Source organism: Pieris rapae, chromosome 19 (assembly GCF_905147795.1).
Source record: "Pieris rapae chromosome 19, ilPieRapa1.1, whole genome shotgun sequence".
Taxonomy (NCBI): Eukaryota; Metazoa; Arthropoda; class Insecta; order Lepidoptera; family Pieridae; genus Pieris; species Pieris rapae.
This window is the reverse complement of record NC_059527.1, coordinates 3,801,476-3,815,524: the sequence shown is the minus strand read 5'-3', so window position 1 is coordinate 3,815,524 and position 14,049 is coordinate 3,801,476. Positions and strand designations below refer to the sequence as shown.

General features: G+C 32.3%; 2 protein-coding genes across 3 annotated transcripts; both read left to right on the top strand.

The window, feature by feature from the left end:
- Window positions 1-395: 395 nt before the first annotated feature.
- Window positions 396-8,655, top strand: LOC110998888. Of its 2 annotated transcripts, XM_022267693.2 has the most exons (5): window positions 396-1,374; window positions 1,602-1,718; window positions 1,929-2,003; window positions 2,465-2,615; window positions 8,330-8,655. In XM_022267693.2, the coding sequence occupies exons 1-5, from the start codon at window positions 646-648 to the stop codon at window positions 8,497-8,499; spliced, it is 1,242 nt and encodes a 413-aa protein (XP_022123385.2). In that variant the 5' UTR covers window positions 396-645; the 3' UTR covers window positions 8,500-8,655. The 2 variants fall into 2 exon arrangements, with proteins under 2 accessions (XP_022123385.2, XP_045488390.1); XM_045632434.1 differs by lacking the exon at window positions 396-1,374 and having other exon boundaries at window positions 1,448-1,718.
- Window positions 8,656-10,026: 1,371 nt separating this feature from the next.
- Window positions 10,027-12,725, top strand: LOC110998887. Its single transcript, XM_022267692.2, has 5 exons — window positions 10,027-10,349; window positions 10,526-10,792; window positions 10,986-11,197; window positions 11,665-11,814; window positions 12,047-12,725. Exons 1-5 carry the CDS (start codon window positions 10,340-10,342, stop codon window positions 12,131-12,133), a joined length of 726 nt encoding a protein of 241 aa, XP_022123384.1. The 5' UTR covers window positions 10,027-10,339; the 3' UTR covers window positions 12,134-12,725.
- Window positions 12,726-14,049: the final 1,324 nt, after the last annotated feature.

The window sequence follows — 14,049 nt, the reverse complement described above, 5'->3', positions numbered from 1 at the left end:
TCGGAAATACGTCAAATGTTGTGCATTTAAGACACTGATGTTGTATAAATAAATCTCTTAAAATTAAATAAGAAAGTTTTGCAATTTGAATTTTTGTTTTATTTTTAGTAATCAATTAAATTTACTAATATCTATTTGATATAATATATTCGTTGGACAGTAAAATATAATACTAGTATATTGATTATAATATTAAGAATGTAACTGTGTATCGAAAAATCTGAAAGAAGTAATGACTAAGTATAATAACCAAACCATTAAAATTCGTTTTGATTTTCTTTTAATAAATTTTTAATTGTTTTAATTATTACTTTGTAGGTTAAGAAAATTGTAAGTACTGTATTCTTGATTGTATACGTATAGTTCTGATACTTAAATCCGTACACTACAATGTGTTCCAGAAATATTTTAGTAAAATAATAGTTTTTTTATAGTTAGACTTTCCACTACCAGGAGAACTATAACTATGCGAGTGAAACCGCGGGGTAATTCAGTAGTTAATTAAATAGTTATTTAATTAATAAAAAGTGAACTGAAAATGTTATCAAATACAATGATAATTAAACAAGTATAAGAATGGTATTTAAAAACGAATCAGATCACGCACTCATTTGATTACCTGCGTTCAGCATTGAAGTGCTCGATATGTTTTACACAAGTGATTATAACTCATACTCATACCAAAATATTAAAGGAAACATTTTCACTGTTATATTAAACGGATTTTGTACCACGGATAGTTTTCCTACATTCTCCGTTGCACATGCATCGAAACCACTCATAAATTTCTCAACTATATTTGGAATGCAGAATGTCCGTTTCAATAAAATCGGCATACAGCGAGTGTCAATCTTCAATAAATTCTACTGCATTTTTATATTAAGTTTGTTAATTTGTGTCATTGTCTGCATCCCACCCCTTAGTTGGAAAGAAACTAAATCGGATCTACCTTTAAATATACTAACGAGATTATTCGGAGTTTTACAAACTTTCGAGATATTTTATTACGTTTTTATAGTCTCCTTTGGCAACGCGAGTTATTACTGGAACTTATATAAAACTTTAAACAGTTTGGATAACCATTACGAGAAGAGGTTGAAAATGTTTGTTAAACGACGATATTTGGCTATATTTCTAATGTTTACTCCGCTACTGTTAATTACATTTACGTTTTATTTGCGAAAGTTTACCATACAGAATGTTGTGGCCCAGATAACATTCTTTCTAATTATGCTGCAGGGAGTGAACTTTGTATATTTCATCGTCAATATTTTTATAGAGGTTTTAATCTTCAAGGCTGTATTGTTTAAGAAGGTTGAAGACTTTGTTCCTACAGAAATTAACAAAAAGAGTTTTTTGACGAAACTCTTGATAGTAAGTATAGCTTTGTTCTTAATGTTTAACTTATTAAATTATAATTGCAATAGTTTATGGCAATTCATATGAGTGGAATTTACGCCTTATAATTTGCCTCCGTGGTTTAGTGTTGGCGACCACAAACCAGTACCTACCAGGACAAATCCTGTAAAGACTCAATTCATGGTGAAGCAACAATTGCTGTTAACAGCATGCCTAAACATTATCAATCTTGTCCATTTCAGAAGAGACTTGTTACCTCAGAAAACTTGAAGCGTCGTTATTGCTGGTTTGAACTTATGCAAATTTATGATAAAATCGCTGATTGCGTTTATATCTTCAATAAAATATATGCAGGGCAGGTAAAAAAGCTTTTATTTTATATTAATTCCACAAAAAATCACTATCAGTATTTTACATGAATTCATGAAAGAGAAACACAATTTGTAATATTAATGTGTTATAAATATATTTCGTAAACTAGATTTCATTTGTTAAATTTCCCTTCTAATTCAGCATTTCTTAATGCTGAATAGAATAAAATAAATTTTATAAGGAATTATTTCTTCTAGATTTTGATTATGTTTGAAGCCTGGCTGCTCACAACTGTTCTCGTTATATGCAGATCATTATCGCCATCTATGAAGGTATTTGCATAAATAATATTACCTAAGTAATATATATTTAATGAAACATTTGTGGATGATTTCTTAGGATGATAAGATAGGATGCTGCGGTTACGCAGTATTATCCACAAATCTAACCGACGACGAGTACGACGACGGTTTCAGAACCGTTTCTGTATAACTTTTAATATGCTGCTCAATTATGTTTTTAAATAAGCGATCATGTGACTTCAGGTGCGCAACTTGGAACCTGAATATTTCTCTATTCGGTTACACTTGTCCCAATTACTTCCTTTTATCGAATTCAATTTGTTACAAGCGAGGACAGTCGAAATAATTGTATATCACAGATATTCCATTATTTGAAATATCCAGCAACACACGCAGGATGTTTGGCACACATTGCAAGTCACAGTCACACACATAGATTAGTCAAAGTTTATTTTTTATTATAATTTTTATGGCCAATTTCTTATTTACAGTATTCCGAAGTGATGTGGAGTGATGCCTTCTATTACACATTTCTAAATATACGACCATTTTTTCTTACGAAAATGAGTGATTTTTTTATACAAGATAGAAGAGAAACACTATCTTTACTCATACGTGTACTAATTCATACTGACACGAACTGTAAGTTACCTTAACAATTATACTTAATTTTATAACAAGCTGTCATCTGGTTTACCGACAACTTTTTATCTTAATATATATAAATCTCGTGTCACAATGTTTGTCCTCAATGGACTCCTGAACCACTAAACCGATTATAATAAAATTCGCACACCATGTGAAGTTCGATCCAACTTGAGAGATTCCTCTTGGATAACTGAACCGTGTAGACGTGTGCTTGAAAGTATTTTAAATTATTTATTTGTGAAACTATAAACTGATATTTCAAAGTGCAATACTAGGGAAGTATAAAGTGCAAGCGGTTACGTGAGTAAAACTGGATATTGCTGTCTCAACTTGCGCACGCGCAGTCAGTTTTCTGTCTCTCACTGGCTAAAACCTAGGCTAGGCTCCTCCCTCTTACAATTGCGACAAATAGAACAAGTCATTAACATACGTAGCTTGGGTTCATTGGTTGATAAAAATCCCTTTGTTAATATGTCTCAAGATAAGAGTGCATGCACACAGTACAATAAGCCTGTCACTGAAATAAATAGATCTTTTTCGGAATCGGATATGAGTACAATTGGTGGTACCGAATACTCAACGCCAACTTCAACGAGGCACATGTTTGTCTCAACTCGCCTAAAAAGAAAAAGAGAGGATATTGATCTATCTTCCGAACTGACAAACTTCAAAGAGGAAATAAAAAATATCATGACGACCATGATTAACGAGCATAGCGCGGAACTAAAAAAAATCAATCCTACTTTAGCAGACATAAAAAATACAAACCACAATATTGAAAACTCAGTTGCATTTCTCATGGCGCAAAATGATGAGTACAAGAAAAAAATTGAAAAATTGGAACAACAGTCACAGCAAGATCGGTTAAATATAGCAACCTTGGAGGAAAAAATTGAAGAAATGCATAAGGGCATGAGAAAGGCTAATTTTGAAATTAAAAATGTCCCAAAAAAGATGAATGAAACAAAAGAAGACTTACTCGAAATGGTTAAGTGTCTGACTTCAAACATTGGCTGCCCTCTTCCCAAAACCGAGATTAAAGATATTTACAGGCAACGCTCTAAGAAGGAAGGTATTAAAAACTCGACTATCTTGGTTGAGACTACTTCAACGTTGCTTAAGAACGACATCATAAAAATGTGTAAAGCTTTCAATATAAAACACAAGTCTAAATTGTGCGCTAAACATCTAGGATTCCATATCAATGAAGATACTCCGATTTACATATCTGAAAATCTAACGCCAAAAGCATCTAGACTCCTTTTTCGTGGAAAAGAGTTGGTGAGATCAAAGGCATATAAATATTGCTGGACTTCGTATGGTAAAGTATATTTAAGGAAAGATGATAATACACCTATACTCTTACTCAAGACGGAAGCTCAAATACAGCAAATAATGCAATCCTGCTGACTATTGCAGGCCTTATTAGTTTTTAAAATTAACTGTCAGTTTATCTTTAGCAACTGTTATCCGTTAACTATTATCAACACACTAAAACATAATACACCATTGTACACTCATCTTTATACTCAACAAAAAATTTTTCCTCTTTTATTGTCTGTCTCTATTGCTCGGACAAAAATGATCATCGTAATTTATGTTCTCTATCTCTCTTACACGTATCATGCCAAATACAATAATACTCAATACTACCCTCAAATACTGTATGACACAATATTTTATAATAAAATACCAATACCTTTCATTTTTTCGATCGACACTGATTATCGTCATATAAAAAGATATATTTCTGCATATACAAACAAAAATACTCGTTATTACCCTCAACTACGTCATGACATGGAATTTAGTACTGAATTACCAATACCAACTAATCATTCGTTTAGCATTGATTGTAGTCATGTAAAAGAAAATATTTTTTCCTTCAAAATTTATTATGAATAGTACACTAACAACAATTAATGACTTAGACAAAACTGAAATGACTATATCCACCACTTGTGAAATAAACAACCTAAAGCAATTTATAGATCCTAAAAAAAGTGATTTAACAATCATTACCCAAAATATAAGAAGTATTTATAGGAACTTCGACAGTCTGGAAGTAACCTTGAGCAGTTTAGAAGTTGAGGTTGACATAATTATATTGACTGAATGCAGATTGAATAATACAAAACCTATTCCTCAACTTAGCCAATATTCATCATACCATACTACGAATCAATTGAATCAGAATGATGGCGTAGTAGCTTATATTAAGAATAATCTGAAACCCAAAGTACGCGAAATAATCTTAAAAAATGCATCATGCATACAAATTGAGGTACTAAATCATTTAATTTTAGGAATTTATCGTTCTCCTTCTATACCGAATTCAGAAACATTTCTTGAATCACTTCGTCTGCACTTGGAACATGTGAAAAACAAGAAAAATATAGCCATCATCGGTGATATAAATATAAATCTAATCTATAATGTCGACAACAGTAACCAAAACAACAGACTCAACTACCTTAACATGTTATCTATATACGGCTTAATGCCGGGACATCTCTTTCCAACTAGAAATAATAGTTGCCTAGACCATGTTATAATAAAACAACAAAATAAAAAAATTCAGGCAAAAGTAGCTGTACTAAATACTTCAATTTCAGATCATCTCATGGTATTTTTAAGTTTACAGAAAGTAAAAATGCATAACGCAGTTGAAGCAAAAAAATTCAAAACCTATACAGATTTTGATAAAGCGGTAATAACATTAGCTAACAAAAATTTGAATAATCTCTTACTTTGCACGGATCCTAATGTAGTCGTAGACAAATTGATAGATAAGATTAAAGAATCCTTAGAAGAAAATACAACAATCACAAATGTATCTAAACGACATCAGGTATTAAAGCCGTGGATAACTGCCGGTATCTTACGTTGCATAAGAAATAGGAATAAAATGCAAAAACGGTTAAAAAGTAATCAATATGACGAAATTCTATCAATAACTTATAAAAGATATAGAAACTTTTGTAACAACTTAATCAAAAAATTAAAACGGAAATATGAAAGAACACAATTGGATAATTCAGTTAATGACCCAAAACAGTTGTGGAAAAATATTAAGAGGATTGCATATATGACTCAAACAAAACATAATAATAACGAACTAATAAACATTAAGCCCACGCCCACAGAGTCTGTAAATGAAGTTAATAACTACTTTACAAATCTTGGCCCATCACTAGCTCAGGAAATTCAACAAAACCCGTCACGGTCCTCCACATCACCACTTGCCCCTAAATCTAGCTCCCACTCGTTTGTTTTATTTAGTACTGACCTTCTAGAGGTAGATCATATAATCAGAAACCTAAAATCTGATAGCACACCAGGGTGGGATAATATTCCCGCACGATTCTTAAAACTCGCTAGAAGTCTCATAGTACCTTGTCTATGTCATTTGGCCAATCTATGTTTTCAAAAAGGGATTTTCCCGACAAAACTTAAGCAAGCTATTATTGTACCAGTATTTAAATCCGGCGATAAGGACAAAGTCAATAATTACAGGCCGATTTCAATTCTTCCAGCCATCTCCAAGGTACTAGAAAAACTTCTGAATATTAGATTAATAAACTACCTTAATAAATTTAATATTCTATCAAGCTCACAATATGGATTCAGGCAAGGAAAATCCACGGAAGATGCCATATCTCAATTTACGTCTCTGATAGTGACAAACCTAGATAAGGGAAAGAAATGCCTTGGTGCATTTCTAGATTTACGAAAGGCCTTCGATACTGTCTGTATCTCTTCACTTTTACATAATATGGAGCAAATAGGAATAAGAGATATACCCCTAAATCTATTTTGTGACTACCTCTCAAGGCGAACACAGAGAGTGAAAATAGGCGACTACATAAGTGATGAAATGGAAATAACCTATGGGGTTCCGCAAGGAAGCATATTAGGCCCAACGTTATTTCTAATATATATTAATGCGTTAAGTAATCTAAAACTTGATAACGGGCAAATATTTTCCTATGCAGATGACACAGCTGTACTTTTCACAGGAATTAACTGGGCAGAAGTGAAAAAATCTACGGAAATTGGACTGACAACTATTGCTAATTGGCTTGATTTCCACCTTTTGTCTCTCAATAAAGAGAAAACTAACTATATATGTTTCAGAATTTCTAATCGAACGCAACCACCTAAAGATTTTAAAATTAAATTACATAACTGCGATATGCAAAGTGTCGGTAACTGCCCCTGTCCTCCAATTACAAAAGTTAGCTCTACCAAATACTTAGGCATTCACATAGACGAACGGCTATCATGGTATCCTCATATAGAGTCCATGACTGGTAGATTACGGAAATTTACATACATCTTTAAAATTTTGCGATACACCACATCGTATGTAATACTTGAAAGAATTTACACAGCACTCGTTCAGACCGTATTAACATATTGCATAAACATATGGGGTGCGGCCAATAAAACAAAATTTTTGGAATTGGAACGGGGACATAGGGCTCTTTTAAAAGTGATGCTGTTCCGGCCATACAGATTCCCATCGGAAGAGCTCTATCATCTTAGCAAATTACTTTCCGTTAGGAAGCTGTTTGTCCTGAATCTAATTTTAAAAACCCACAGAGCGCTCCCGTTTGAGAATAGGCTGGTCTTAAAAAGAAATAGGGATGTTGTAGTCGGTCAGACCGTAAGGACCGACTTCGCTAGACGCAATATGCAAGCAGCCTATTTATATAATAAATTAAATAGGCTGCTTAACATCTACCCTCTCACCGCCTACAACCTAAAAACCCGAATAAAAGACTGGCTTATTATCACGCCTTATGCAGTATTAGAACTGCTTTTGAGACCCATGATTTAAATAGCTACACGTTACTCATTCACTCACCTACTCACTCATTCATTCACTCACCTACTCACTCACTCATTCACTCTCTCACACACTTACTCATGCACACAATCAGGTGTGATGATAACGGTTTAACAGGTAAAAAATAAAAAGGAAATGAACTGGATAAATTATTTTATGTAATTAACTTTGTTATGGAAGAGCTGGGAACCCTAACACAGGTATATTTACTTAAAAGGGTTCCCAAATCTTACACTATGAAAAAAAGAAAGATAGGATAGGTAAGATCTTTAATTAGTCGCAATTTTATTTTATTGCAAATTATTTGTTTATTATTTGATACAATTCTAACAGATGGCGCTGAGTTAAAGGTAGTTTAGTTTAGGTCCGTGTCGTGGTACCAACGTTTCACATAAGTTCTCTTACGGTTTCCCTTGATTAATTAACTACTATGTAATATAACAAAAACCTTAGCCAAAGCAACGCTTGGCCGAGTCTGCTAGTAGTTTATATATTAGCTTTAATATTTTTTGTGTTTAACTAGGTCTCGTGACATAACGTGTTCTTTAACATTTGTAATGTGTTAGAAAGTTTGAAACACTGACAGGTCTTTAAAAAAACTGTTATGGACTGGCACACATTCTGTCAGTTGTAATTTTTATTGACAGTACCATTTAACATCAAGTGGCTTACCATCAGGCATTTTTGCCTTTTGCGCTATAAAAATAACATGATTTAAAAAAAACAACTTCCGTAAAAAGTAAGGTAAGGTAAAAAATAACACCTACCACAGTTTAATTAATAAAAAGAGATATTTATATGTTGGATTCAAAGATATTATATTTGCGGTTAATTGAATGTTCTTATATTTTTGCAGATTATTTATATCAAAGCCAGGTACAAACTATGATCACTCAAGTGCAAGGCAGAAAAATAGAATTGTCGGCTGTGGTGGCAGCAGTCGATATGCCAATCATGATTGCGTTTGCTGGCAAAGTTATATCCTATAGTGTTTTAGTTATACAATACTTTTACATTAATAACTAACTGTATTATGTGGTTTCTCTCGCGGTAATTAAGGACCCGTGCACATCATAACTGACGATATATATCACTACATAGTATAAAACGTCGCTTTCTCTGTCTCTATGTCCCTTTGTATGCTTAAATCTTTGAAACTACGCAACGGATTTTGATGCGGTTTTTAATAGACGTGATTCAAGAGGAAGGTTTATATGTATAATAACATCCATTAAATAGTGTTATATATATAATACTGTTATTTTTGAGGTTTCTAATGTGGTGTCGTAAATAATTACATTTTTTCCGCTTACATTGCAAACGCAGGCTGAACCCTACGAGTTTTATCAAAATAATGTACTAAGTAGTGTACACATTGAAAAGGTCTACAGAAAAGTCACTGATGGTATATGTCTATCTCTTATGGATAACCCACATTTTTATATACAACGTTCATTTTTCAACACGATTTTCTGTAGTGTATTTAGTATCAGCATTGCACCCGTGCGAAGCCGGGGCGGGTCGCTAGTAATCTATAAATTAATAAAAAACCTTATTCGCATACTTAGGTCCTCGTTTAGTTTTAATTGCAAAATGTTGAAGTATTACAATAATGCAATTCACTGGTCATGTTGGTGAGGTAAAGAAAACATCTTGTAAGGTATTTCTAAACTAAGATCCAGAGTTAAAGTTAGACACGGAGATTCAGAATCGCGATAGAAAATTTCACACGTCTCGACTTTGAAATTAACACTTAGGTCCGTATTCTAAGCCGTCAATAACACAGGTTTCAGGAGCTGCTGAAACCTTTTTTCTGTATGAAGTTTGACATTCGACACCGCTCACACAGACGAGATTGTGATTTGAGATAAAATTAAAATTTGGACTTAACACCAAAAAATCAATATGCTTTAAAAACAGAAGGTTAATGTCAAAGAAAATGTCAATTAAACGAACGCAAATTTGATTTATTCTGCATTGAAGGTTCATTAATGACTTCAATTTCAGAAAAAGTTCAGCCATTGAAATTAATTTATCTCAATTAGGTTACTTTTCTTGTAGGGTTTTAAATTAGTATTATCCTATAACTAAGTACATATTTGTTTTATTTTAATAATGTAGGTAATTAAGCCACAGTGTGACAAGCATTATCATGATATTATATAAAACTAATATCACTAACATTATAATTTAATTATAACAAGTATAATTAGTAATTGCTAATTCATAGGTAGTTTAAACGATTATATTAAATATTTTAAATGAGTGTGGTATTTTTATTGTTGAAATAATGCAAAATACAAAGTAGAGTATATTACTTTAACTGAAAGCCAATAATATTATCAAGTAGAGCGTTATTATAAACCAGGTCTTTCGCTTTTGAATTAAATTTATATAGGTTTTATATTGTTAAATAAAAATAATATTTAAGAATAACAATTCTTAATTTAGCTAAACGGTGACTACACGATTTATAGAACCGTAACCTATTACCAAGGACTATAATATTATGAACCTATGAATTATATACTCTATGGATTATTAGATTTCACAGACTACAGAGTACCTTTGTTTATCGTAATTTTAACGAGTATTGTTTCTGTTAAGCGATTAATTTTTATATTTCATCAGCCTTCAAGTAATATATTTCCAATATAAAATAATAATAATAAACATTTGCAGTCTGAATCATACTTAAGAAATAAAAAACAGTGAGTCATAGATAACGGCCACGTCAGTTAACAATATAGCCGGTCTAAATTGTAATAGATAACTCATAACATTAACATTTAGTTAATTCCTAGCAGCTAAAACGTAAAAAGGTTTAACTTTCAACAGCGGAACAGAAAGCTTATAACAAAACATCATGTCTGGATGTAAGTAATTTTTCCAGTTTTCTTTTTCATTAAGTATATTTAAATGTACGCAGTATAGTTGTTAATTATAATTTGCTTGTAATACGGAAATGGCTTTGCTTAATTGTAAACGTTACTCTCACAGGTATGACAAATGTTGAACGTTACAAAATCTATTATATTGTACTGATTTTCAGATCCTTATGGAAACCCACAATTTCCTCAACAACCAAATGCTATATATCCTCAAATATATAATCCTTCATCTGCTCCACCCCCGGGTCCTCAAGGGCAACCCATGATGCCAGGCTATCCATACCAGCCAGGATTTGCAGTTTATCCTGGTCAAGGAGTTGGACAGCAGGGACTGCCACCATCAGCTATGTCATATCCAAATGTTGCTCCAACTGCACCAGCTTATGGCTACCCTGGCTTTCCAAATGTTACTCCACAACAACCATGGTGTAAGTAGAATTTTTTTTAAGAATAAACATGAGTAAAACTTTACATATAAGTTATTTTCTACATTTAGATGCACATGTTGCTTAAGTGAGTATAAAACCAATTACTATTAGAATCATATTGTTTACATTATATTATTATGTTTCAAGCTCTAGTTAATTCTGTTTGTTAATTGGGATAAAATACTGCTTTCAGCTGTTGTTGAATGGATACCTGCAACCCCACAGACTGCCCATTCTCTAAGCAACAAAGCAGTGGTAGCTGGCTATGAAGGGCATGACCACAGTCCTCTTTGGGTTATTAGGGCAAGAATTCAGGGAGATCTTGTACCTGGAAAGCTTGCTATTAAGCATGGTGCTGCGTATGTACCTTGGAACGGACAAGAAAATCCTGTGCAGAACTTTGAGGTAAAGAGACTTATTTTTTCCGATGTTGCACTAACTGATATCACTACCAAGGCTGTTGAAGGCTATATAGCTTTACTGAATCCTTCCTTATCTTTAGTATTACATGTGATGAATTGTGAGTTGATATTCATTTAATATTAATTAATATTTTCTAAAATGTTGTTAATACTGCTGTCTAACAGTACATTGATCAGAGAAATTTGATTATTCTGTAAAACCAAATTTTTATTAAAATATCTGGTGATACATAAGTGGAAAAGCTATTAATGACTAACTATAGAATATTAAAGTCATAATTTATTGGTGATTCAGTAATTTGGCTAAGATATTTTAAATTACAGTGGTGCTTAATTTATTCTTAATCTGTTTAAGTAATCAATTAAATAAGAAGTTTGTATTTGAAAATAAAATCAGATAAATGGCCAATTGGTATATTTGAATTGCAATTTGGACGTAAACATTTTCAGGTATGCTGTGCTCCGGCAGACAAGGTCCGTTGGATTGAGAGTCGAGATGGTATAGTGCCACCAAATGCTATAGCATCTGGTAACACAGCTGCTGGAGAGCCGCTGTATGTCGGTAGGGCTAGGGAGCAAGGTTCACTTACTCCCGGAAAGGTGAGTTATAAATTTTTACTTGTTCGGTGTGGAATAATTGTTGTTTCAACCGTCATAGTTACTAAAAGTGACTAGTTATATTAATTAAATTTAAAAATTTAGTTAGTAGCTAGTTTGACATTCTTATGTTTTAATTATTAAAAAGTATGTATTTATAGAAAAATATTTTATTTCCACTGTTTTGTATTCATTTGAATAATGCATTATATTTATGGTAATTTTAATTTTTCAGGTCCACCCAAGCCACAAGGTGCTATACATATCCTTTGGAGGCAAAGAAATTGGTCACAAAGTCTATGAAATACTGTGCACAGTGTGAAATTTTATATTTACTTTAAATGTAACAAAAACCCTGAGGTTAGAAGAAACACTTGTAAATTACAGGATTTTCCCTCAAATAATTCACATGAATTTTAAATAATAAAATTTCTCAAAGATTTTAGTGAAATTGATGTTGGTTAAAGATGAATTATTTTGCAAAAATGCATTCTATAACAACATTTCCGGTAATAAGTAAAATAAATATATGATTAATAATGAATGAATTATAAATATTTAAAAAATCTTTTTGTACCATAGATACTTAAGTGTGCCAAATTGTATACTTATTTGTAATTGTATTTTTTTTTATTTACCTTACAGGGTTTTTGTTAATAAGGTTTTAAAGCCTACGCGAGAACGCCAATAGCATTTTTTAATGTTTCGCATATACATTTTCAAGACAGCATTGTCATTTCGAATTAGATTTCATACCTAGAAGTAGTGACGTTCTCGCTAAAAGCGTTTATATTCAATATATTATCTCGAATAATTTAAGGATAATTTTAAGAATGCCTGAAGAATGTTGCAGAGACTGGTTTAATAAGTATTAATTTTATATTTTGGGAACTATGAATAAAATTTTAATAATATTTTGTTTTTTATTTATACCATATCTCTAAGCGTCGTGTTCAAGAAGGAAACGTTTGGAGCAGTCAATCTGTTTGCACGGGTTACTGTCTTCCAACTCTTATAACAGTGTATATTTTTAAGAACTACAAAGTTTTCTGTCTGTGTTACCAACCACAATAAGTTTCTCTAAGTTCTCACTGCCTTAGTGCATTGTATGGCCAAATTATGATATAATTCATTTTTGGAATATGATAAGAAGGCAAGTCCGTATGGGGAATTGGGTCACGCTCGATGTATTGTTGCGCTTCGCGGTCCATGGCATTTTTAGCTTTCGCCTCCAGCACCACATCTCAAATCAATTCTTTGCCTTCTTCAGGCCAAGATTCCATGTTTCTACTCCATATAGGAAGATAAGGAATAATTTATCTCAGGGACACTGTTGCCGGTCAGAGATGTAGGATCTGATATAAAAACCATATTGATGCCAGAAATGATTTACCATATTGATACATGGAAGGAATAAAACATACCTATAGCTGATATAAAGTAGCTAGTTTCATAGTCTGCCTATTATTCAAAGTATTACTTTTCGTTCAAATTACACAATAGTTCGTGTGTAAAACATAGATGGCGTTGAACATAATTCATCGTACAAATGTAAAAGGATACAAGATTTTTGGATTAATAAAATTATCTTTGTGTTTTTGTGTGACAAAAACAACGTTGTCGCTGTCAGAAGCTTAAAAAAAGGTGAAAACATATAACCGGTTGTTAAAACGTTTAATACCATGAGTTTCAAGTTACTCTCAGAAAAACAAGTCCAGTCTAGAAAATGCTCAGTAGGTACTACATTAAGGAGGATTATCCGATTGAAGTCCTTACTACTACCTATATACTTACTATCACTTATAGCTCTTTCGGTCCCTCCTCATCTCCCACTATTTCACCGCGGGAGAGACCGACCAAGAATGGCACAAATTAGTACCTTAAAAAACACATAATATAAAGAAATACATTCTACAAAAAGTTCATTAAAATTCTTATATTATGATGTACCTACTTGTATTGAACAAGGAAAGTTTGATGAACTTAAATGTATACTGAACTCATTTGATTCACATTATTGTAGTTACAGAAACCTGAGTCAGAAGTGAAGAACAAGCAAAAATAATTATTTTACCTGGTTATAATTTATATATTATATGTCAAAGTAACCTTAGAAAAACACTACAGGTGGAGTGGCAATTAATCAATAAGGTTTTACAGTATTTTTAACCAGACTAAATTATAATGTTTTTAACTAGTAATTTTATTTTCGTTAATTAGGTTTTGCAGTCGGTCTTG

What these genes read in the sequence shown, in the direction of transcription:
- LOC110998887 (XM_022267692.2), top strand. An exon ending in ATCCTGTGCAGAACTTTGAG is followed by an intron (nt 11,198 to 11,664) that starts GTAAAGAGACTT and finishes AAACATTTTCAG; the next exon opens with GTATGCTGTGCTCCGGCAGA. An exon ending in GTTCACTTACTCCCGGAAAG is followed by an intron (nt 11,815 to 12,046) that starts GTGAGTTATAAA and finishes TTAATTTTTCAG; the next exon opens with GTCCACCCAAGCCACAAGGT.
- LOC110998888 (XM_022267693.2), top strand. Translation starts at nt 646, where the DNA reads ATGTTTTACACAAGTGATTATAACTCATACTCATACCAAAATATTAAA. An exon ending in TTTTGACGAAACTCTTGATA is followed by an intron (nt 1,375 to 1,601) that starts GTAAGTATAGCT and finishes TGTCCATTTCAG; the next exon opens with AAGAGACTTGTTACCTCAGA. An exon ending in ATAAAATATATGCAGGGCAG is followed by an intron (nt 1,719 to 1,928) that starts GTAAAAAAGCTT and finishes TATTTCTTCTAG; the next exon opens with ATTTTGATTATGTTTGAAGC.